Source organism: Pongo pygmaeus, chromosome 2 (assembly GCF_028885625.2).
Source record: "Pongo pygmaeus isolate AG05252 chromosome 2, NHGRI_mPonPyg2-v2.0_pri, whole genome shotgun sequence".
In the NCBI taxonomy this organism is placed as follows: Eukaryota; Metazoa; Chordata; class Mammalia; order Primates; family Hominidae; genus Pongo; species Pongo pygmaeus.
The window spans coordinates 199,074,394-199,098,046 of NC_085930.1; the positions used below are offsets into that span (position 1 = coordinate 199,074,394).

Consider the following 23,653-nt stretch of genomic DNA (forward strand, 5'->3'; position numbering starts at 1 on the left):
TTTTTAATTCTGAGAACACTTTGAGCTCTAAGATGTTATTAATGGAAGTGTATATTCAAATCTATATTGTACTGTTTTATCCACATAGGGAAAATATTCTTGGAGCATTGCTACTGTTTTTGGCAGTTATTCCCAGTTTTCCCTTTTCAGTGATATTCATGAAGGTGGGATAGCCTATTTGAATTACATGATGTGGATCAGCTTACAAACGAACAGGATCAAAGATCACAAAATGTTAAAGCCTGTCTCACCTAATGTAGTGTTCAGTGTTGCAAACATTAGCTTTAAGCTTCCCTGCAGGCAAGATGAAGAAAAATCTACAACAGGGTTCAGAGTTTGCCCTTTTAGGAGAAAGTGTATCACTTCATCAGAAGTGGAATTCCTTAAATAGAGGGAAGAACTGAGAGGGAACAACGTCAGTTTAAACCATTGTTAACACAGATTATTTTCCCCTTGTTTTCAGGTTGGCACTGAATTCACGACAGTCTTGTACAATTTCATGTGTAACAGCAGTTGTGTTGGAGGGATGAACCGCCGTCCAATTTTAATCATTGTTACTCTGGAAACCAGAGAGTAAGTGGCATATGTAAAATTGTCATTCTACACAAAAAATCATGAGCAGAGGGCAAAGTGAAATTGTGGCTGCTTTATCATTAATTTTGCGTGTGCAGTGGAGAGCTTGTCCTTTGTGCTTTAAATCCTTGCTACAAACAGTCACATAAAAGATCTAAGAAAGTGGAGACAAAGGCAGGTGGGTAAAGTTAGAAGGAAAAAAAGAGCTAGAAAAGTGTGCAAGTCACTTCATACCTGAATTCTTGACATTTGACTGGAATTGTTCTGATTAGACCGTGGTCCTCAAGGCATTTGACAGTTTTTTTAAGTCTGCGCTGCCTTAGGGGATTTTATCCTTGAGACATCCACTGGCTTCGCTCAAGTTTCCTTCAAAATATGTAGCTAAATACAGCTGTTCAGCTAACAGCTCGGAGGTTCTTTGGAGAACAAATAGAATCTTATTTACTAATATTACTTGTGGCATGTTAGCACTTTTGTGTTCTGCCAAGTGCTTTTGGGTCCATTCTCAAAGCCACCATGGCTAAGCTGGTAGTACATTGGCAATGGCCCATATGGGAAGTGGAAGTAGGAGATCTTCAGGGGACTTTCAAAATGCTTTGAATTTAACTCTTTCTTCCCCTTTATTCTCATTCCTAGTGGGCAAGTCCTGGGCCGACGCTGCTTTGAGGCCCGGATCTGTGCTTGCCCAGGAAGAGACAGGAAGGCGGATGAAGATAGCATCAGAAAGCAGCAAGTTTCGGACAGTACAAAGAACGGTGATGGTACGAAGCGCCGTAAGTAGATGTAGTGGCCAAATGGGGTAGGGTTGAGTCTTCTCCAGATGTTGGAGAATGGGGTGATATTGGAGAAGCTGCATGATAAGACCTGTGTGTGACCTTCAGCAGCAAGTGGGACATCAGCCCTCAGAGCCAGTGAGAATAGGTATAGCATTGAAGTGGACTCCAGGCATGTACTACAGCTTTACAAAAATGAGCAGTCATTGTGACAATTTCTTAGTCCAGGGATTCTCACAATGTGACTTCCACACCAGTAGCATAAACATCATCTATTCACAGACATACACCAGCAAGATACGGGCTTTCCTGCAACATTACTTAAGCCAAAGGCTATTTCCCAGCATACTGAATTTCTTTTATTTATTCTTCCCCACCATCCTTCCACCTCCTTATTGCTAGGATCACAATCAATGTAAAAACAATTGTCCCCAGTTAAATGGACGCTTAAGACTAGAGCCTCTAATTTTATATGTGTTGCTGGTACCACTGTCTGTTTAATACGTATATTAAATCTGATTAATATTAATATTTAATTATTAAGTATATTTAATATGCATTATTGCTTTAGAAATGTTCCCAGGATGAAACTTGCATTTTTCCTCCACCAGCGTTTCGTCAGAACACACATGGTATCCAGATGACATCAATCAAGAAACGAAGATCCCCAGATGATGAACTGTTATACTTACCAGTAGGTCTTCCTTTGGTGTTCATGGTTGCTTCATTTTAACCTTCTTTGAATGGGCTTTTACAGTATGATCATCATCTCGTTATCTGTGACAATGGGAAAGGAGGTGCTTAGTCAGTTGAAGCTGCTACAACAGACTATGGTAGAATAGATGGCTTATAAACAACAGAAGTTTATTTTCTAGAGTCTGGAAGTCTGAGATCAAGGTGCCCCTCTGGTCAGGTTCTGGTGAGAGTTCTCTTCTGAGTTGCAAACTGTCATTTTCTCCTCGTATTCTCATATAGTGGAGAGGGCTAGAGAGCTCTCTAGGGTGTTTTTATTTTTTTATAAGGGCACAAATCCCATTTATGAAGGCTCCACTCTCATGACCTAAATTTCTTCCCAAAGGACTCACCTTCTAATGTCATCACAATGGGGTTAAAATTTCCACCTATGAACTTTGGAAGGACACAAACTTTCAGTCCATAATGGGGAGGGGGGAAGGGGGTTGAGAGCTGGTGATACAAAGGAGAGAAAATATGTGTTTTTTAAAATTAGAATATTATTCTTTCTCTCCACAGTTTTGGACTGTATTACTAGCAGGAGCTTCTCTACTTACCCACCCACCCAACTAAAGCTAAACTCCTAACATAATTTTTCTTACCCTAATGTTTAAAATTAATTTGTTCTTCATTATTTGAGAATGATAAGATTATCCTAGGCAGCATGGCCATAGAAATTTAGGCCGAAAATGTTGTCAGAAAAAGTTCACAAAATTGATAATGCAGCAATGATAGCCTTGACTTTGATGTCTTTTAGGCAGCACTATAAAGAAAGCCAAGCAAGGCAGAAGCCTGAATTACAGTCGGCCCTCCCTATCTGCCTGTTCCATATCTGCAGATTCAACCAATCACAGATCAAAAATAGTTGGAAAAAAAAACAATAAAAAAAACACCAATCAAAATAATACAAATATAACAACAATATAGTATAACAACTAATTGCATGGCATTTACATTATATTAGATATTATAAGTAATCTAGAGGTAATTTTAAAGTATACAGAGGATATGCATAGGTTACATGCAAATACTACACCATTTTATATAAGGGACTTGAGCAACCTAGGATTTTAGTATCCATGGGGGCCAGATGGGGGCGGGTAGTCCTGGAATCAATGCTCTGCTGATATCAAAAGACAACTGTGTATGTAAATGGCCAGAAGTCTTAGCCCAATTATTATGTGAGAACCTCATTAATTCCTACAAGGGACATTACTTTTCTTGCGATCACTAATGAGATCACTTTATTAGATTATGGTTGCAGTTAGTTGAATTCTTATTGCATTAGGTCTTTGCCGTGTAGGGTGGCAATGACGTTTTGGTGGCTGGCATGGCCCTTGATGCCATCTAAAGTGATGACATGAGAGACAGCCAAGCAGGGCCAGGAGACTTGACCATGAACTACTACCTTGGGAGTGAACTAATGAAGGTCAACAGGTTTAGGTGTGCTGCACCTTCTTCCTCATCTTCTTTGGGTCCTGACTCTCAGGGGAATAAATTGCCAGTAGACCAATCAGATGGTGAGTTACCTGAGATTCCCAGTGTCTTGTTTCTCAAGGTATATATGGAAACTGACTTGTGATGTTAAAGTAAAACATTACCCTGATACACTAAATATTCCAAAAGTCTTACTATGTTTTCAGCTGATAAAACAGGAACTGCTTGAAAAATTATTTTAAAATTTCAGTTTGTGCTAAGAAGGAGGTATCCTTCTTAGTGTCATGTCTCAAATTGAGAGAAGACTTAACCTAAATAATTTATGGGTGAGGAAAAACTCCATTAACTGAATATATATTTTGTTGGTGTTTGGTGAGTGGCAAATATGCTAGACCTTGAGCATTTAGAGTTCAGTAGGACACAATTCTTACTTTCAACTACCTTGCCTTCTATTGAGGACACAAACAGTTATAATGTAATAAAATAAACATTTCCTAGATCAAGGCCTAGTGCTGTGTGAGTACACAAGAAGTTCCAAAAATGCAAAAACTATAAGAGTAAGATCAAGAAAAGCTTCTCAGAGAAGGGGCCCCACAGCTGGGATGAGTGAGAGTTAATTCAACAAAAGGTGGAGAACATTTTTCATTTCTGAATTCTGACTAATTCTGCCTTTCCTGCTGGGTGCAGCAACTGGGGTAAGGCAGGCAAAGTGCCTAGGGTGCAAAATTTAAATAGTCACTCACACCCAGGGCAATGCACATGTGCTAAGTGCCTCTCTTGCCTCACTCTAGTCCTGGCCCTGCTCATCCTTTTTTTGGTTTTTGTTTGTTTTGAAACAGAATCTCACTTTGTTGCCCAGGTTGGAGTGTAGTGGCAGGATCATGGTTCACTGCAGCCTCAGACTCCCAGGCTCAAGCAGTCCTCCCACCTCCCCTCCCCAGGTAGCTGGGACCACAGGTGTGGGCCACCATGCCCGCTAATTTTTGCACATTTTTTAGCGAAGGAGTTTTTTTCCCACGGTGGTCTTGAACTACTGAGCTCAAGCAATCTGTCCCCTCCCAAATTGCTGGGATTATAGGTGTGAGCCACCATGTCTGGCCCCTGCTCATAATTGTAAAAGTCTTTAAGAGCTTTTATTTATAGATTTTAAGGGACTCTTAAAGAGAGAAACATATTTTATCCCACATGAAAACTTTTATCCTATCAGACATAGTTACAGTCTATTCTTATTTTTTGTAGTAGTTTAGTTTTATGAAGGTGTTGCAAAAATAGTATTGATAGATATGAATCATCTCATCGCTAGTAAGAGAAATATAGGTTTAAGTTTCTATGCACCTCTGGTCACATACATTTCATCAACAGAATAATATATCACTTCGTTTGTTGTGTGTTTCTGTTAAGAGACATTTTATTTAATATATACCGTTGACTCATTAACATCAGACTTATGGCCAATTAGCCTTATAACTCATGCCTGAATAAAGTTTCTCTAACACACATATTTTTTCCATAAGGCATGGAACAACCTTCTCGCACTTGGGGACACTAGATAGCACTTCCACACTGCCCTTGAGGGTCTTTTAAATAACAAAATCACCAATGAAAAGCACAAAAATGTAAAACATGTGGTGCTAAATAGACCATGAAAAGAACATGGGTTTACGGTATAAGAGCTACAAGATGACAGAGCATCTCCTTGTTCGAACCAGCTGGGAATGCGCACAGGTGACTCAAATTTTTCATCACTCTGCCCGGGTCTGAATGACCACAAAAGGACCAAGAGTATTGATTTTCATGTTACAAATAAATGTTAGCAAATAAACAAATTGCAATTACGGAATCCTCGAATAATGAGGATTGACCACACTTCTAACAGTTCTACAGCTTTTCATGTTTCCTTCTTTCCTTCTGCTCACTTTCATAGGTGAGGGGCCGTGAGACTTATGAAATGCTGTTGAAGATCAAAGAGTCCCTGGAACTCATGCAGTACCTTCCTCAGCACACAATCGAAACGTACAGGCAACAGCAACAGCAGCAGCACCAGCACTTACTTCAGAAACAGTGAGTGTATCAACGTGTCATTTTAGGAGGCATGAGTGAGGGTGACTTTATTTGAATCAGCAATAGGGTGATTGATGAGCAATGTGGAACATAATGGGAGATAGCAGATTGTCATAGATTCAGATGACCTGGTGCGGCAACCCTCTTTCAGTTGCAACCTTTTTTATGCGTCTTATTATAACCTTCCCTTCGGAATTCCACTTATGTTCTGAAATTAAATACAAACCATTTCTGGTGAATTACAAAGAAATTCACACTAACAGTTCTCTTCTCTATATGCCTGATCCATACACACTAAGTACACACTTTATTTGGTAGTAATGTGTATATTTGAAAACATGAAATCTTTTCTCATCCCAATGGATTGTCTTGTAAATCTCCTGGGATGCACACTCTCCACTTTTGGGAGTAACATTGTAGACCAGGGATAGCAAACAGGCTTTACTATAATATAAAGTAACTTGTTTGAATGCTGTGGTGAGAAGAATTCTGAGACCTAGTGCATGATAATTGGGGAAATATCTGGGTGCAGAAGGATAAGGTAGCCTCATGTTGCCGTATTTTAGCATCTCTGCTCTAGATTGTCTTCCAGCAGTACATTTTTTACATAAATCAAGCCAGATTTTTCAAGTATATTACCATATACATATAACCTATTTATATGTTAAGCTTTGCCTTGAATCTTGGATCTTTCCTAAAGTTATTTTATGACTGACTAGAATAGAATAGCTCTTATGAAAAGATGAGAGGTTGACCAATCAGGACCTTGCTTATATTTACCTTTCTGTGGTTAAAAATAATCACTTGTTAGTTTAATTAAAATATTATATGTGTCCTGGAAATATTGTCAGAGACTCTGTAGATAAGTGTAAAATATATACATTATGAGCCCACTTGAGTAACGTAGACTTTCAACTTCATACTTTAGGCAAAAAAGAAGTCAAAATCTTTGCCTTCCAGAGGCAAAGATTATATTTTACAATAGAAATACAAATGAACAATAAAAGTGGTTATTTTCTATGTTATTAGCTGTTGTAGGGAGTTAGCTATGGAAAATGTAATAAAGAGGGCTTATGATTATGATGATGATGATGATTATTATTGCGTCTCACTCTGTCACCCAGGTTGGAGTGCAGTGGCACGATCTTGGCTCACGGTAACCTCTGCCTAGCGGGTTCAAGCAATTCTCCTGCCTCAGCCTCCCGAGTAGCTGGGATTAGAGGCACCTGCCACCATGCCTGGCAAATTTTTTGTACTTTTTAGTAGAGATGGGGTTTCACCATGTTAGCCAGGCTGGTCGCAAACTCCTGAACTCAAGTGATCCACCCACCTCGGCTTCCCAGAGTGCTGGGATTACAGGCGTGGGCCACCGTACCCAGCCTTATTATTATTTTTTAATCAATATGAATGTATCTCTGATAGTGAAGAAACACTTTCTGAGCACCTGTTATCTACAGAGTGGAGTAGACGGCAGGGAGAAAAGAAGCACATTCTCTGTCCAAAGGACTCTAAGCTATTTGAGCATCCAAGATCCTTTTTTGGCCAGAAGGGATCTCACCATTTACTTTTAGCATAAAAGTTTTGCAAATTTTAATGATATGGTTTTATTTGTAAGCCTGAGCAGAAAGTTTAATCACACAGTGTATTCTGAAGGAGAATTAGAACTCAGAGTTGCAGACACAATTTCCATTGCTAATCATATGGATGTTTTGGGATATCAGATAGAAATATATACTAACATATTTAAGTGAAAAATGATTTAGTTATTATAAAACCATACAACCAGGATCAAAGAAACAGAGACCTGTAACATCATTTATAGATCCAGGAGGGATATCTACCTTTCCTAAGATATATGTGTCGTGGTATTAAGAAACAACCTCAAATTTCCTGCTGTTCACTCTGGAAGTTTGACTCTACCAAAATGACCTCCAAAGCATCACTAAGTAATGTATCATGCTGAACTAGTTGCTCTTCAGTACTCTTTCCTGTCTTTTTTTTTTTTTTCTTTTTTCAGTTAATAGGAATTTCCTGTACAGGAATTGGCAAGCTGCTTTTTGTAAAGTCCTGGTAGTAAATATTTAGATTTTCTGGTCTATATTGTCTTTTGCAACTACTCAGCTCTGCGGTTGTAGCACAAAAACAGCCGAAGATAATGCATAAAGAGAGTGGCTGTTCCATAAATGGAACTTTATGGACCCTAAAATTTGAATTTCATATAATTTTCACATGCCATGAAATATTATTCTCCTTTTGATTGTCCGTCCCCCTATTAAAAACTGTAGGCCGGGCGCAGTGGCTCATGCCTGTAATCCCAGCACTTTGGTAGGCCGAGGTGGGTGGATCATGAGGTCAGGAGTTTGAGACAAGCCTGGTCAATATGGTGAAACCCCGTCTCTACTAAAAATACAAAAATTAACCGGGCATGGTGGCATGCACCTGTAGTCCCAGCTACTTGGGAGGCTGAGGCAGAAGAGTCGCTTGAACCTGGGAGGCAGAGATTGCAGTGAGACAAGATTGTGCCACTGCGCTCCAGCCTGGGCAATAGAGAGAGACTTCATCTCAAAAAGAAAAAGAAAAAAACATACATACACACATATATATATAAACTATTCTTAGCTTGCTGTAGTTTGATAGTCTGTCTTATAAATAAATGAGTGGATCTCCTTTCATTGCTTCTTGAGGCTCCAAGTTTGTTTGATAGGTGTACTTGGAAGTTAATATGTATATTCCAAGCTAGAAAGGTATTAAAAGATTTTAGGATATCCTAAAGTGGTTTTTCAGGTGGCATTTCAGTATCTAATAAAAACAACACCAGCCTTGAACAGATATCTTTTTTGTCTGAGAAAGTGAGGCATGCCCATCCAGATATAAAATGCAGTTAATGACACAACCTCATTGTCAGATGAGGCTGGAATAGTTGACTTGATTCACGTCACATATTCTTATTGAAGATCTGCTATGTGAAAGCATTAAGGATAGAGGTGAGAAAGATGTAGCTCCTGCCTTCCCGTGGTCTACAATTTAATGGTGAATTTCTAACCTTAACACTCTGAGTTTGAAGAAAGCTCTGGAAATTTATTCTCAGCATTGTGCAAGTTAATAGGACAATTTTAAACAGTTTCCATGGATCATATGAGAAAAAGAATAGTTTCATGTCATTGTTTTAGAAACTTGACAAGCCAGGAGGATTGACATCATTCAGTTCAGGGACATATGCTAAATATATTTGTTTTTATGGCATACATGAAAATACATAATCCTCTTTTTCTATACGATGAGTATCCAGTGCTTATTGTCTGACTGGCTCACATTGCTCTAAAGGGAATTTTTTATTCATATTTCATAAAATAATCTGTGTCCCCAGAGAAGAAAACACATGTTAATATTGTGTTATTTTTAAAAGCACACAAGATTATAGGGACATATTTACGCTTTTTTGCATGTGTGGTCAAGATAGATAGTGAAGAACTAGTAGCTTCATAGTTCCCTGGTGTGTTCATTTAAATGTATTATATGCATGTTTTTGAGTTGGTATCTCATAGCTGTGATAACTTGTGCATGGAAATCTAACAGACTGCAAAATTAAATCTTTGCAAAATATAGACATATGGTCTAATTATGTCTTTGTAACGTTATATATACATGGGTCTCCAGTGATTGATATTCATCTATATAAATCCTTCAGTTGAATTCTTCAGCTGAGTTTTTTTAGCTCTTATTTTCATGCAAATCTCCAAGAAAGAGCATGAATGACTAAACAAAGAAAAACGAAAATCTAATTTCCTGGCAATCATTTGAAAAGAATAAATCAGCTTGGAAAATACCTATAATAGCCTGTGATTTTCTTTCCAAAAATGTAGTACCAATTTTATGCTGGTAAGGAATCAATTTTGTATTTTTCTTTATAGTATAGGGAAAATTAGTGGGAAGAGAATGTACTTTCCGTAAGGTGGCACTACAATATTTTTACTTTAATTACTTCTATTAGATTCTCACTATGTGTTTTCTTCTGCCTGCTTTTCATTTGTGCATGGTTTTTCTTTTTAAAAAAATTTCTTCTCATTTACCTTCATGATCATAGGCTTTATCGAAGATAGACTTTACAGAGTTGCTGTGAATCAAATTGTTATAGATACAAGTAGGCTTTACACTACGAAGAAATGTGATTTTAGTTGATTTGCATACATTGGAATAAATATAGAGAGTTATGTTTTTAGATGCCAGAATCTAATAGAAAGACAAATCGGACCCTATCTTTAGACTTCTTGCCATCCTATTATCAAGGGGCATCAACGCTTAAGACAGCTTTGCAGAAGCCTCTTGAGACCTATTTAGCAACGTTTTGACTTCTGTACTTCAGATCAGTACTATTTCTTTTTTCATTTTTTAATTGTTTTCCCTTATTCTTGGCTTCCAACATAAAAGTGAGGCTGACATCATTTTGTTACAATTTTGCTTAGGCTAGATCTTACTTTTCTCTGGAAATTTGTTTTTGAGCTTCTACAGGATGAATTTTATTTAAATGATAAAACAGATCTGTGACATCCTGATGAGCCCTTAGTGTTTCCTTCTCTTTTATGATTACTTGACAATCGTGGCTCATTAGTAACACAAGTCAGAGATTATTAGAACAAAGAAGGATCTTCAAGTCCATGGTTCTAGCCCCTCACACCATAGCCGGATAAACTGAGGCTCTGTGATTTTATAGCCAGTTTATAATAAAGCTAAGACTAGAATCAGATTTAGAACATAGAACTCTTTGTAATGTTGTGTTCTGCTTCATTGGCAAGTAAGTAGTTAATTATAAAACTTAAACATCTATTTCCATTTTTCTGTCTCTTTTTTGTATGATTGTTTTAGAGATGGGGTCTAGCTATTTTGCCCAGGCTGGACTTGGACTCCTGGGCTCAAGCGATCCCCTGCCTCAGTCTCCCAAGTAGCTGTGGACCACAGGCACACCCCACTGTGCCTGGCACGTTTTTCTGCCTCTGTTGTTAGTTACTTGGTATTTATTCTTGTAGATTCAGTTTAAAGTCCTGTATCTTTAAACTTGTTTGGCGATGGTTATCATCAAGAATATTGATTTTTTTTCTCAGATTCGTGTATCTGAGAGAGAAGCAGGCTGTATTTTCAGGATTATCAATGTAGAAGAGAGAAAGGTACACAATCTCCAAACTGATAGAAAATGTCAACACCATATTTCTAGGTTTGACAGAGAAATCCTCCACGTTTCCAGAATATCTGTTTGAAATTGCCAGCTTTATAGGTTAAAAACAGATGAATATTGATAATTTCATATGATTCACCCTTATAGTTATTATGGAACTACACAAGCTTTTACAGTTTCCTTTTTTTTTTTTTTTGAGACTGAGTCTTGCTCTGTCACCCAGGCTGGAGTGCAGTGGCATGATCTTGGCTCGCTGCAACATTTGCCTCCTGGGTTCGAACAATTCTCCTGCCTCAGCCTCCTGCATAGCTGGGATTACAGGTGCCTGCCACCATGCCCAGCTAATTTTTGTATTTTATTTATATATATATATGTATATATGTATATACATATATATTTATATATAAATATATATATTATATATTTTATATATAATATATATTATATATTTTATATATATTTTATATATATTATATATTATATTTTATATTTTATATATATTTTATATATAATATATAATATATACACACATATATAAATTTATATATGTATATATATAAATATATATATACATATATATATATATGTGTGTGTGTATATGTATTTTTTTTAGTAGAGACGGAGTTTCACCATGTTGGCCAGGCTGGTCTCAAACTCCTGACTTTGTGACCCCCGACCTTGACCTCCCACAGTGCTGGGATTACAGGTGTGAGCCACCGTGCCCAGCCTACATTTACTTTTGAATTTCATAGTTATGAAGTTTTCAGGGCAGAGATTTATTATCTCTGAATTGGTAATGAGGAAAAAACTCAATGATTAATTAAACTCAGATAGATTAAATTACTTTTGTAACTTCTCTTACCTCATTGCAGAATCAGGCTCAGTCCTAGGTCTTATAGGTCTTTAGTTGGCTGTACATTGCTTCCCTATCCATTTTTATTCGGGCACATTCTGTTAAGATGATATCAATTCTTGCTGGTGACATGGTTTACTGAATCCTAGCATTAAGCAAATAAAAATGGCTTTGTTCCTTTGAAAGACATAGCCAAATGTGATTCAAGAAGCCAATCTGGGAAACAATTTCCAGACAGTTCATGAGATTGCCCAACTTTTAGCAAAATAAAAGGGTTTATTTCTGGCATCCTCTTGGCGTAGATAATTTCTTAATTATGCAAAAAATTGCTTTCTTGGGTTTGATATATGCATTTATAGGCCGAGTTTGTTACTCAAAGGATTAAGGTATTTATCCATCTCAACCTGGGAATATCCAAAATACTCATTAAACAGTTCTTTGTAAATGCAAGATGACACAGGCCCCATTCTGATAATATCATATTTCTCCGTACCTCACACTTAGGCTAGACAAGAACTGTAATAAGGGATAATAATTGACCAGATGACATTTTATGAAAGATTAAAGTTTATTCTTCTTTCTTCATTCCTTTTTTTAATTGAGTCCAGTAAACCAGATGCTAAGCACTGTGTTAAATACCTTGATCTATCTTATCTCAGTGGTCCTCAACTGAATCGCCTTGTGTAACTTATTAAAAGTATGTCTTCCTGGATGCCAGCTTGTGTTGGAAGGGATCCAGGAAAATGCATTTTTATAAGTTTCACAAGTGATTCTCATGTTTATTTCTGGTTAACTACTACAGCCTTATCCCATTTCTTCCTCATAAAAATCTTGAGACGTCTCAGTAATTGTAAAAGAAGATAAATTGGAAGAACAAAAATAGCTTTTCAGGCACCCTGTTCTGTCTGTACTATGATCATGAAGGTATAAGGAGTGTGTTTCTGTATTCAGTTGATTTGAATAGACGAAGTCCTAAGCCTTCATTTTTTCTTTTCTCTGGTTCCTCTCTGCAGTCTCCTTTCAGCCTGCTTCAGGAATGAGCTTGTGGAGCCCCGGAGAGAAACTCCAAAACAATCTGACGTCTTCTTTAGACATTCCAACCCCCCAAACCGATCAGTGTACCCATAGAGCCCTATCTCTATATTTTAAGTGTGTGTGTTGTATTTCCATGTGTATATGTGAGTGTGTGTGTGTGTGTGTGTATGTGTGTATGTGTGTGTGTATCTAGCCCTCATAAACAGGACTTGAAGACACTTTGGCTCAGAGACCCAACTGCTCAAAGGCACAAAGCCAATAGTGAGAGAATCTTTTGAAGGGACTCAAAACTTTACAAGAAAGGATGTTTTCTGCAGATTTTGTATCCTTAGACCGGCCATTGGTGGGTGAGGAACCACTGTGTTTGTCTGTGAGCTTTCTGTTGTTTCCTGGGAGGGCGGGTTCAGGCGGGGAAAGGGGCATTAAGATGTTTATTGGAACCCTTTTCTGTTTTCTTCTGTTGTTTTTCTAAAATTCACAGGGAAGCTTTTGAGCAGGTCTCAAACTTAAGATGTCTTTTTAAGAAAAGGAGAAAAAAGTTGCTATTGTCTGTGCATAAGTAAGTTGTAGGTGACTGAGAGACTCAGTCAGACCCTTTTAATGCTGGTCATGTGATAACATTGCAAGTAGTAAGAAACGAAGGTGTCAAGTGTACTGCTGGGCAGCGAGGTGATCATTACCAAAAGTAATCAACTTTGTGGGTGGAGAGCTCTTTGTGAGAACTTGCATTATTTGTATCCTCCCCTCATGTGTACGTAGAATATTTCTTAATGCTGTGTACCTGCCTCTGCCACTGTATGTTGGCATCTGTTATGCTAAAGTTTTTCTTGTACATGAAACCCTGGAAGACCTACTACCAAAAAAACTGTTGTTTGGCCCCCATAGCAGGTGAACTCATTTTGTGCTTTTAATAGAAAGACAAATCCACCCCAGTAATATTGCCCTTACGTAGTTGTTTACCATTATTCAAAGCTCAAAATAGAATTTAAAGCCCTCTCACAAAATCTGTGATTAATTTGCTTAATTAGAGCTTCTATCCCTCAAGCCTACCTACCATAAAACCAGCCATATTACTGAGACTGTTCAATGCATTTAGCCAGTAGACTTATGTTTTGAGTAAGTGAGATCCAAGCAGACGTGTTAAAATCAGCACTCCTGCACTGGAAATTAAAGATTGAAAGGGTAGACTACTTTTCTTTTTTTTACTCAAAAGTTTAGAGAATCTCTGTTTCTTTCCATTTTAAAAACATATTTTAAGATAATAGCATAAAGACTTTAAAAATGTTCCTCCCCTCCAACTTCCCACACCCAGTCACCAGCACTGTATTTTCTGTCACCAAGACAATGATTTCTTGTTATTGAGGCTGTTGCTTTTGTGGATGTGTGATTTTAATTTTCAATAAACTTTTGCATCTTGGTTTATCTTGCAGTTTTTTTTGTTTCTGTCTCTCTCACTTTTTTCCCACTAAATACTAGAATATTCTCATGTAAGTGCTTGAAGTAGCATGTGTAGGTCTAAGGAACAAGAATAATAATAGAATCATAGAATCATCACTTTGTTCATATGTACATTTCTTCTGTCAGTATTTGGTGTTTTTATTTAATATACCCTGTATCAAGGTCATCAATCGTAACAATGAACTAAAATGCCTAAACTAACTTAAAAAAATACTTTAGCCCTGTGAATTTTAAAGTTTGTCATAGGAAGCCAGGCACCATAGAATCATTTATCGACATTCCTGACAAACCCCTAGTTGTATGTTAATTTGCCAAATTCACTAAAATGAATTTCAATCAAATCCAAATGTTTTAAATAACATGGCTTCTGTGACATAGACATTAGCAAATATTTGGCCAGAAATCAACAGTGGAACCTATTGTCCAATTTTTTTTTTTTACTTATAATATGTTTTGAGCCCTGAATAATTGCTTTTAAAAGCTTCATAGGAAGTTCTAACCAAAAAAAAAAAAAAACTAGTATTTTAGATAAATATTTCAGAAAAAAATCTTTATATTTGAGATAAAAGTATATTAGTAAAACCAGATGCTCCTGTTATACTTGCAAAGTGTTTTTCAATTGGTCTAATAACTTTGATTCACAAAGCCCTTAAAGGATTGGTGAGTATGTTTCATTTTTTGATATTTGCTTTTCTTTCAGAAGGGTTTTTCTTTTCTTTCAGCCTATTTTTAAGTAAGTTTTTGATGTGTTTATAGTGACTTGTATATAAATGCACATATTTGAAATGATGGAAAACATTAGAAAATTAGTTTTCCCATCTAGAGAATAAATGCTGCAGTCTTTAGAAGCCGGATAACCCAGCTAGAGAGAAAGGTCACAGGTAGGCAGTACTGGCTAAAATTGAGAGAAGATATGATTCTTTTTCTGATGGTCCATGTTTTCGCTTTTTTTTTTTTTCTTGACCTTTCTCATAACAAGGATGCTCTGCTCCACCCTTAGTATCCCTTTCTGCTCCCAAATTCTTTACTCCAGAAATGGTTTGTTGAAATAGATTTAGCCTAAGCTATCACCAAATCCTACTAGAGAGTTGCTTTTTAATCAGCAATGGAAGATTTTAGCCAAAAGAAGGAATCTAGTGGAATTCTAGGCATCTAGGAGGTAGATAGTGTAACTTGTGTCTGTGCGGGAATTTTGATATTCTACCACATAGACAGTCACTAGGGTTGGAACCAGAAAACCTGATTTTAAGTCCTATATGTCCTAAAACCACTTCTCACTTTTCAATTTTGAATTTTATTCTTCGGAAACTGTGCAGAAGCTTATATTATTAAAGTTAAAAACTGGGACTTGGCTTCACCAGGATTTTTCTTCAAAACTAGAAATACATGAAATATGATTTTCTACATCTCTGTTACACTGAATTCTTAGAAAAATCTAGTGAGGCTCTAGAGAAAACAACCTGAGGTATACACCTTATGATTTTTTCTGCAGACAGCTGGATTCTTACTTTTTTGGGTTTTGGATAGGAGAGGAGCGTGTAGGCAAGAAAGCCAGAATGGTACAGGTCCTGTTATTCTTTTGAACACATTTTCCTTCTCTTTAGTTTCTCCAGAAATTTTTGGAATATTTCACATAAGAACTATTATATTAAATTTCTAATTTTTTTTAAAAAAAAGGTTGTTCTTCAAAGCTTTCACATTGGCTGAGTTTATTCAGCCTTGCTTCCTTTTTCACAGTATGTAGTTATCAGAATGCTGCTTCTAGTTCAGTCATTTTGAAATTAATAATAGACAGACTACCTTGCTCCCCTTCCTTGTGGCTGTAAAACTCACTTTTATATTAAAGGGAAGGCATTCCGAATTTCTGACCTTTCCTGACTGTTAATCCCATTCAACTGTTCACCCTCATTTCTGGATATGTTCAATTAAGAATCCATCTCACCTCTGGCCACTTCCTCCTATTAATTCTTACATTGTTATCTTCTATGCCATGGGCCACATATCAGAGTGTTAAATATTTGAGGCTGGAGGGAAACAGTGAAAGAAGCTAAGAAGCTGATGTTTCCTGAGCACCTACAAATCACTGGACCCTGTCCAGGGCTGTTACATGATCTTATTCTTAATAGAAATCTTCTAGAGTAGGTATAATATCTAGGCTACAGGTTAAGAAAATGAGACTCAAGAAACTTGTACAACATCCTGCGTCACTAAGTTTGTGTTAGATCCAGAAGACAACCCAGATGTTTTGATTGACTTAAAATCTGTGTTCCTTCTTTCTTCATCTGTGGTTTCTGACCTACCCTCCTCAAATTAGTGGCTTATGATGAAAAATGGTAAATGAACTAATAAAATAGTCAAAAATAATAGCCATAAGCTAAAGAAAGCAGGAGGTTATAACAGGAATTGTAAGAAGGAATTTACTCTGAGTGTCCAGAAAAAAAATGCAAAACTTTTAAATGTAATATTTTTCTAATTGTGGATATTAATGATTCAAGCACTGCTTTCTATTAGCTCTTGCTGTACATTTGACTGGTTTGAGGAGGGACAGATAGAGAGGTCTCCTTAGGTTACAGAGGACCAACTGCGTCAGGAATATGGGCTACCTGGAATCTTAGGTACTTTTCAGTGAGCAAAGAGAATTGAAGAAACATCAGCTGGCAGAGAATCTCCTTACTGCCTTGCCCCAAGCTTTCCTATACTCTGATGTGGACTAATGGATGATCCTAAGTATAGCCATATGTGCTGACTCTTTGGAAAGGCTCCCCCACAGGGACGGAGTGGATTCAGAAGTGCTTGGTAGTAGCTGGAGTTACCTCCTTTACCCCTTTTCCATCTTGGTCTCCTACATTTCTCTTACTACTTCATCTATTTCTTTTCCCCATAACCTAGAAAAAACAATAGGTGCCAGGAGACCTGGTTCTGCCCTCAGTGCATCCATTTAGCAACGTGATGTTGGGCATATGTTTTTTTCTTAGAACCTTATATTTACCCATACGTATATTTGGAATAGTAATTTCTGTCCATCTCTGCCCTGCTATACCATGACCTGCTCCACAAGGATGGTGTGACAATCATTCAGAAAATGTACAAAGAAGAGTTCGGTAACCTGAAATGTTTTATAGTTGGGAGGATTTATTGTATCAACACCAGTATATATATACAATGTGGATCTATAATTGTGAGTATTTGATAAGGGCTAAAGAGAAAAGTCAATGCCCTCCTACCTTAAAGGCAGTGATTGTAAAATACACCTGAATTGTTAATTTACATTAATTGACATGATAATCTATACACATTAAAATAGAGCATATTGTTTGCATTCATCTAGCTGTGGCTCTCCATTGACATGGAATGGAGCCTTCCTTATTTTCATGTAATTATGGAGAGAATGCAGAGTGGCAGCTTCGAAGACCAGCCCTACGATTGCAGCACCTAAGTGCTAGGGCCATTTTTAAAATGATTTTTTCAAATATTATGCCATATAGGCTTGGAATCTGGGTCCATTTACAGAGCCTCCAAAATTTGAATTATACATATATATGCAGATAAAACTCAAAGAAAAAAGTTATCTCCCTTCTAATGTAAATATGGCTGTGACAGGGAAAAGGTAAACAGGAACAACATAATTTGTTTTGTTTGAGTATTGTTAAAGGGGAGTTTTCCCATAGCAGACTAGAAACTTGCTTAAAGTCCAGTCTTCATTCTGTGGTCACAGTAATTCAATGTAGATACTGCATAGTCTGTACATTTCTTCCTCATCTTCTCTTTTTCAGTTCTCATCATAGCCGTATAAGGTAGGATGGATTATTATATCCATTGCCTCCACTACCTATGAGTGTCTCAAAGATGGGGACCATGTCTTAAGTTTTATTAACTCGAACATCTGACTCATGCAGCAAGTGTAAATGTATGTAGTTCATATAGTTTTCTTGTGAGAAAACAAAGGCCATGATGTTAAGTAGCTCGCATGGGCATCTATAGCATCCTAATAGATGACAGAGGAAGGCTTCAGCTCTTTGTGACTCTCATTGTAGTACACATCACTAGTTTTTATATTAAGATAAAACATCAGGAATGACAGTTGAGTTGGGAATATTATCTGTAAGATATAATATGACAAACGAGTTCTAGTAACTTTCCAAATTGAAGATCATGCTGAATGGAAAACTATTGGGTTTTTATGTTGCTTTGTTTTTTTCATTTCTCCCAGGAGACTTTTGGAAAGTCAATAGAATAGTTATTTGGGCTTCAGCGTTCTCCTGTGTAGAAATGCTTTTGACATTCCAGTAGGTTCTCTCATACATCATGAACATCTCTGTTGAAAATGCATGTTTCCAAGTAGGGGCCTCTGCATGACAGCAGGATGAGCTGCCAAATGCCCAGTTTGATTGGCTTTGTAGTCATTTTCTGCATATCCCAAATGGAATATGCAGAAAACAACAAATGGAATGCCTTAGCTGCAGTTTGAGGGTGGGATATCCATGTTTTTCATCAGCCTTTAAGTCTTTGCTCAATTCTTTTCCCTAACTGCTTTTCAAACTCATTTGAGTTGAAGGGAAAAGAGGAGAAGGGAATGGAGAAAACAATTGAAGGGAAAAGAGGAGGCAAGAATTTTCTCTTTCTCAAAGGAAATACTAAACCTTGCACTCTGCACATTCAGGAAAAATACGATTTGATGATAGCCTTGCAATCAGTTTCTCCCTATTCAGGAAATATTCTCAGATGGAAACAAAATTAACTTCTTACCATTAATCCTAGAAGAATGTTTTCAAATGTTTGGTTTGAGGCCATGTTTTAAACAGAGACCTGTTGAAAATCAATAGTCCCCACTCTTCAGTGTCCCGTGCTCACCATCATTTCCATGTTTGTCTTCCTAGGACCTCAATACAGTCTCAATCTTCATATGGTAACAGCTCCCCACCTCTGAACAAAATGAACAGCATGAACAAGCTGCCTTCTGTGAGCCAGCTTATCAACCCTCAGCAGCGCAACGCCCTCACTCCTACAACCATTCCTGATGGCATGGGAGCCAACAGTAAGAGCATCTCCTTTTAGCTGTGGCTGAAGGATGAACAGGCTAGCATAGGACAAGACTCTGTGATGGGGAAAGGCATGTTCTTAAGCTAAATGAGAGGCACAGTGGGACAGATCAGATCAAGGTGGAGTGGCTTGGGTTTCTGACTGAACCTTTCACTTTTGAGGTTTATTGTTCATTGCAAAATATACTACTGGTAGAGATAGAGAAGGATGTTTCTTTAGTGTAGGGATAAGGATTTCTGTGAAAAGAACAGTCTACTTCCTGCTATCCTGGATGGAGACTCACCTCCTGCAGCCTTTGAAATAGGCAAAAGGAAACGGATGCAACACGCATAAAGTAGCATGTTGCAGTGAACTTAAAATCTAGAGAAATAGGCGGGGCACAGTGGCTCATGACTGTAATCCCAGCACTTTGGGAGGCCGAGGCGGGAGGATCGCTTGAGGTCAGGAGTTCGAGACCAACCTGGCCAACATAGTGAAACCCCGTCTCTATTAAAAATACAAAAATTAGCTGAGCCTGTTGGTGCATGCCTGTAATCCCAGCTACTCAGGAGGCTGAGGCGTGAAAATCACTTGAACCCGGGAGGCAGAGGTTGCAGTGAGCTGAGATCACACTGCTGCACTCCAGCCTGGGTGACAGAGTGAGACTCGGTCTTAAAAAAAAAAAAAAAAAATCTAGAAAAGTAGATTATCATCTGGACTCTATGAAAAAAATACCTCTAATTACGAAGAAGTTACTTCTCTAATACTTAATTTTCTATCCATAAAATTATCACTATATATACTTAACATTTTATGTCTGTTACTCCATAATCCTGGCCTTTTAAACTCACCTATTCTATCCCAGACACAGTCAGTAAGGAACTGATCTACAAAGGAACCTGCCTTTTATTTATTCTTACACACATTCCTCATATCGGCTAAGTACAAATGAAAAAGGCACTGTAAGAATTGGGCCTCCAAGTGAATGATGACTGGCATATAGCTTTACTATAAATATAATTATTTTCTCCACTAGAACTAAATCTAGCAGAGTGGATACACAAACCTGAAGGAAAAACAAGTTGTGGTAAAAATGCAAAAGATTGTATAACACCCTCGGGGATACAGAAGACTGAACATTGCATGGGTATCATGTAATCCCTACTGCCTAAAAAACAGTACCCTCAAGCTTGTCTTTTGAAATCCTAATTATTTTGATCAAACCTCTAAACATGCATTTCAGTGTTGTCTCCTCTGAAAGAAATCAGGGGAGGCTAGGATTATGACTTTCTGTGGTCTAATGGCACACATTCATTGTTTTGGTTTTTTTTTTTTTTTTTTTAGACAGAGTTTCGCTCTTGTTGCCCAGGCTGGAGTGCAATGGCGCGATCTTGGCTCACTGTAATCTCTGCCTTCCAGGTTCAAGTGATTCCCCTGCCTCAGCCTCCCGAATAGCTGGGATTACAGGCGTGCACCAGCATGCCCGGCTAATTTTTTGTATTTTTAGTAGAGGCGGGGTTTCACCATGTTGGTCAGGCTAGTCGCGAACTCCTGACCTCAGGTGATCCACCCACCTCGGCCTCCCAAAGTGCTGGGATTACAAGCGTGAGCCACCGTGCCTGGCCACACATTCATATTTTAATGAGATAGAGGTGTGTGTGTTTGGAATGGTTGCCTGTTATGGCAAACATAGACTTTAGAGTGAGATCACTCTCTCACTAATGATAAATGCATCATAAGGCTTAAAACCTGACCCCTTGACAGGCCTACTTTGACATAAAAAGAATAGAAACCATTTATCTTCAACTTTATTTTATTTCTTGTGACATCTTAGAGTCCTCAAGTTCCTTCTTGGTGTGACAAAATTGTGATAATAGTGATGATGGTTCACATTTGTATAACTTACAGTTTGCCTACATTTTTTCTTATTTGTACTTTACAATTGTTTCAGAAGGGAAACAGATTGAGATGTGATAGGGTACGCTCTTTAGTTAGCTAGTTAGTGGCAAAGACCTTTTCTAGGGATACTGCTACTCACTAAAGTAAAAACAAATTACATTAATCTTTTAGTAAATTATTTTGTTCTTTTTGACATGAAGGCAAAATTCATTTTATAAATATTGATATTAAACTAGTTTTCTCTAACAGTGAATGTTTACACTTAATTGTTTAGTAAAATATCAGTAAGTATTGGTGGTGTTCCTGTATACAACCCTGAAAATGGACCATAACTAATAGAATATTTAATTGTATCCTCATTTATTAGGCACATGAGTCCTTCTAAATATTGAAGTCAGTCTTCCTATTCCCAAATAAATATTACAAGGGTCACTCTTTCATTCACAGATTTGTGCATTTATCCACTTACCCTAAGTTTACTGAGCACCTACTCTGTGCCAGGCACTGCGCTAGGGACTGTAGGGATCTAGACACCTATAAGGTCTAATCTCTATGCTTGCACACGTTAGTGAGGGAGACAGAAATATCACCCTCGAAGGCAAATACAAGGAAGAATATGTTAACATTAAGAGCAATTAGCAATTAGAGAATTAGAAGTAGAGAAAGGGGAGGAAAGAGATTGTTCTCGGACAAGGTACAAAAGTCAAGAGGTGCCTAATTAGTTTGGAGTCTAACTGTTCTGTTTGACTAGATGTAGGCTGCTTGAAGGGGTGTAGTGAGAGAGAAGATTAAAAAGGAAGGCTGGTAGTTTAGGCCCTTGATAAAATTGAACCAGACAAGATGGACCACTGGGATGCTGGTACATGATGATGGCAGTAACCCTTTTTGTTCCTCCTGCTTCTGTTCAGTTCCCATGATGGGCACCCACATGCCAATGGCTGGAGACATGAATGGACTCAGCCCCACCCAGGCACTCCCTCCCCCACTCTCCATGCCATCCACCTCCCACTGCACTCCCCCACCTCCGTATCCCACAGATTGCAGCATTGTCAGGTGAGTCCACAGCATGTGCCCCTGGGGGCCTGCCCTAAGCATCCCGGGATGGTGGAGGGCGGATACTCTTATAGTCCATCAAACAGTTGGAAGGAAAGACAGCAGTCCTGTGGTTGGAGTTCAGTCACTATTAACTCTGATCTGTGGAGTGGTCAACAATGTTTTATCAAGGAAAACTACTATAACCAGCATGGAAACAAGGGAAAATGTCCGTTTATAGGCATATGGTTTTCATGTCTGTTTCCCTCCCCTTCACTTACTCCCTCCTCTCACATTTTTACATTGTCAATTGCGGCCCTCAAGTTGGTGCTCAGGGCTGGGTTTCCAAAAGGGCAATAAACTTGCTGTCTTGCTCCTTTTCCTCTCTCTAATCCTCACAGCTCGCAGCCACCATGGGACCATTATTTTGGAGTTGGATGTCCATAAAAAGTTTTAATGCTATCCAAAATGACAGGGACTTTCAAAAACTGATGGCCTTTCCTACTCTGCCTATGGGAAATGGGCACAACTCCAGAAAAGGGGAGTCGAGATAGGCAGAAGAAAGAAATGCGTGAAGCCTGAGAGATTTGCTTCCCACAGAGGCAAGAGTAGGTTCCCAGACTTCTTGCCTAGTGTATATCTTCTTCTGCTGCTTCATGTGCAGAATGATTGTTTCATTTGGCTACTGGAACGATTTGTGTTGATTTTCCTGCTACGTCAATCACAGGGATGGCAAAGTGCATGGCCTGTTCCACCCAGGGTCTGTTCCGTGATGATGGTGGCATCATCATCAGTCTCAGACCAGCACCAAAAGGAAGGGGATCTGTATCCTAAGGAGGACATAAATCAAAAGGCATGAATGACTTCATGGAGTAGAGGCCTACAATTTTTTTATTAACCACATGAACCATTCTCACAAAGCCCAGATACAAAACAAATAGAGATGTTCTTTTTGAAGTGTAGAGCCAAGCAGCGAGAAAGCTAGGAACCTGAACACTGGACTTCCCTTTCACTCTTTGCAATGGTTTCTAGAACACTTACACAGAACCCTAGAATTCCACAGATCACCATATGATAATCACTGATCTGCAGGAATCCTTATAGTTGATTTTAATTTCTGTAGACCTAAACTTTCACCAATAATCTCCAGACCTCAGACTTAAGGCCCACATATATATTATCCACTCCTCATCTCTGATGTGGGGCATCCAAGGGCAAAATATATTGGGTTCTCCCTTATCTCGCCAATGCAGTTGGGGTGAACTTTCTTTTTCTGTTTCCTCCTTCCTCTTCCCTCCTCCCTCTGCAGTTTCTTAGCGAGGTTGGGCTGTTCATCATGTCTGGACTATTTCACGACCCAGGGGCTGACCACCATCTATCAGATTGAGCATTACTCCATGGATGTAAGTAACTGTTAGACTTTTCTCAAATTTTATTTCTTCATCTCTTTCCTCTGATGACAACCGCCTTGTAGTTCAATCCCTGATAGTTTAAAAATTTGTTTTTGTCATGCCCCCAATTATCCATTTTGATGGAACCCATAACTATGTTAGAAAGATTCCCAGGCCTCAACCTATACATATTAGAAGCTTAGCAATCAATCTTCCTTAG

At 38.2% G+C, this 23,653-nt stretch overlaps 1 protein-coding gene across 14 annotated transcripts in view; it reads left to right on the forward strand.

Moving 5' to 3' along the window:
* Positions 1-23,653, forward strand: part of TP63 (tumor protein p63) — a 265,811-nt gene that overhangs the window by 235,994 nt on the left and 6,164 nt on the right. For 4 of the 14 annotated variants that reach the window (XM_054482683.1, XM_054482685.2, XM_063662551.1 and 1 more), the window contains 7 exons: positions 464-573; positions 1,210-1,346; positions 1,958-2,040; positions 5,440-5,576; positions 18,970-19,127; positions 21,919-22,063; positions 23,352-23,445. In XM_054482683.1, coding sequence (XP_054338658.1) covers positions 464-573; positions 1,210-1,346; positions 1,958-2,040; positions 5,440-5,576; positions 18,970-19,127; positions 21,919-22,063; positions 23,352-23,445 — 864 coding nt within the window. Of the gene's footprint in view, positions 1-463; positions 574-1,209; positions 1,347-1,957; positions 2,041-5,439; positions 5,577-12,612; positions 14,064-18,969; positions 19,128-21,918; positions 22,064-23,351; positions 23,446-23,653 lie in introns of those variants that run through there. The other 10 variants (XM_054482684.1, XM_054482687.2, XM_054482689.1 and 7 more) reach the window with 5 other exon arrangements.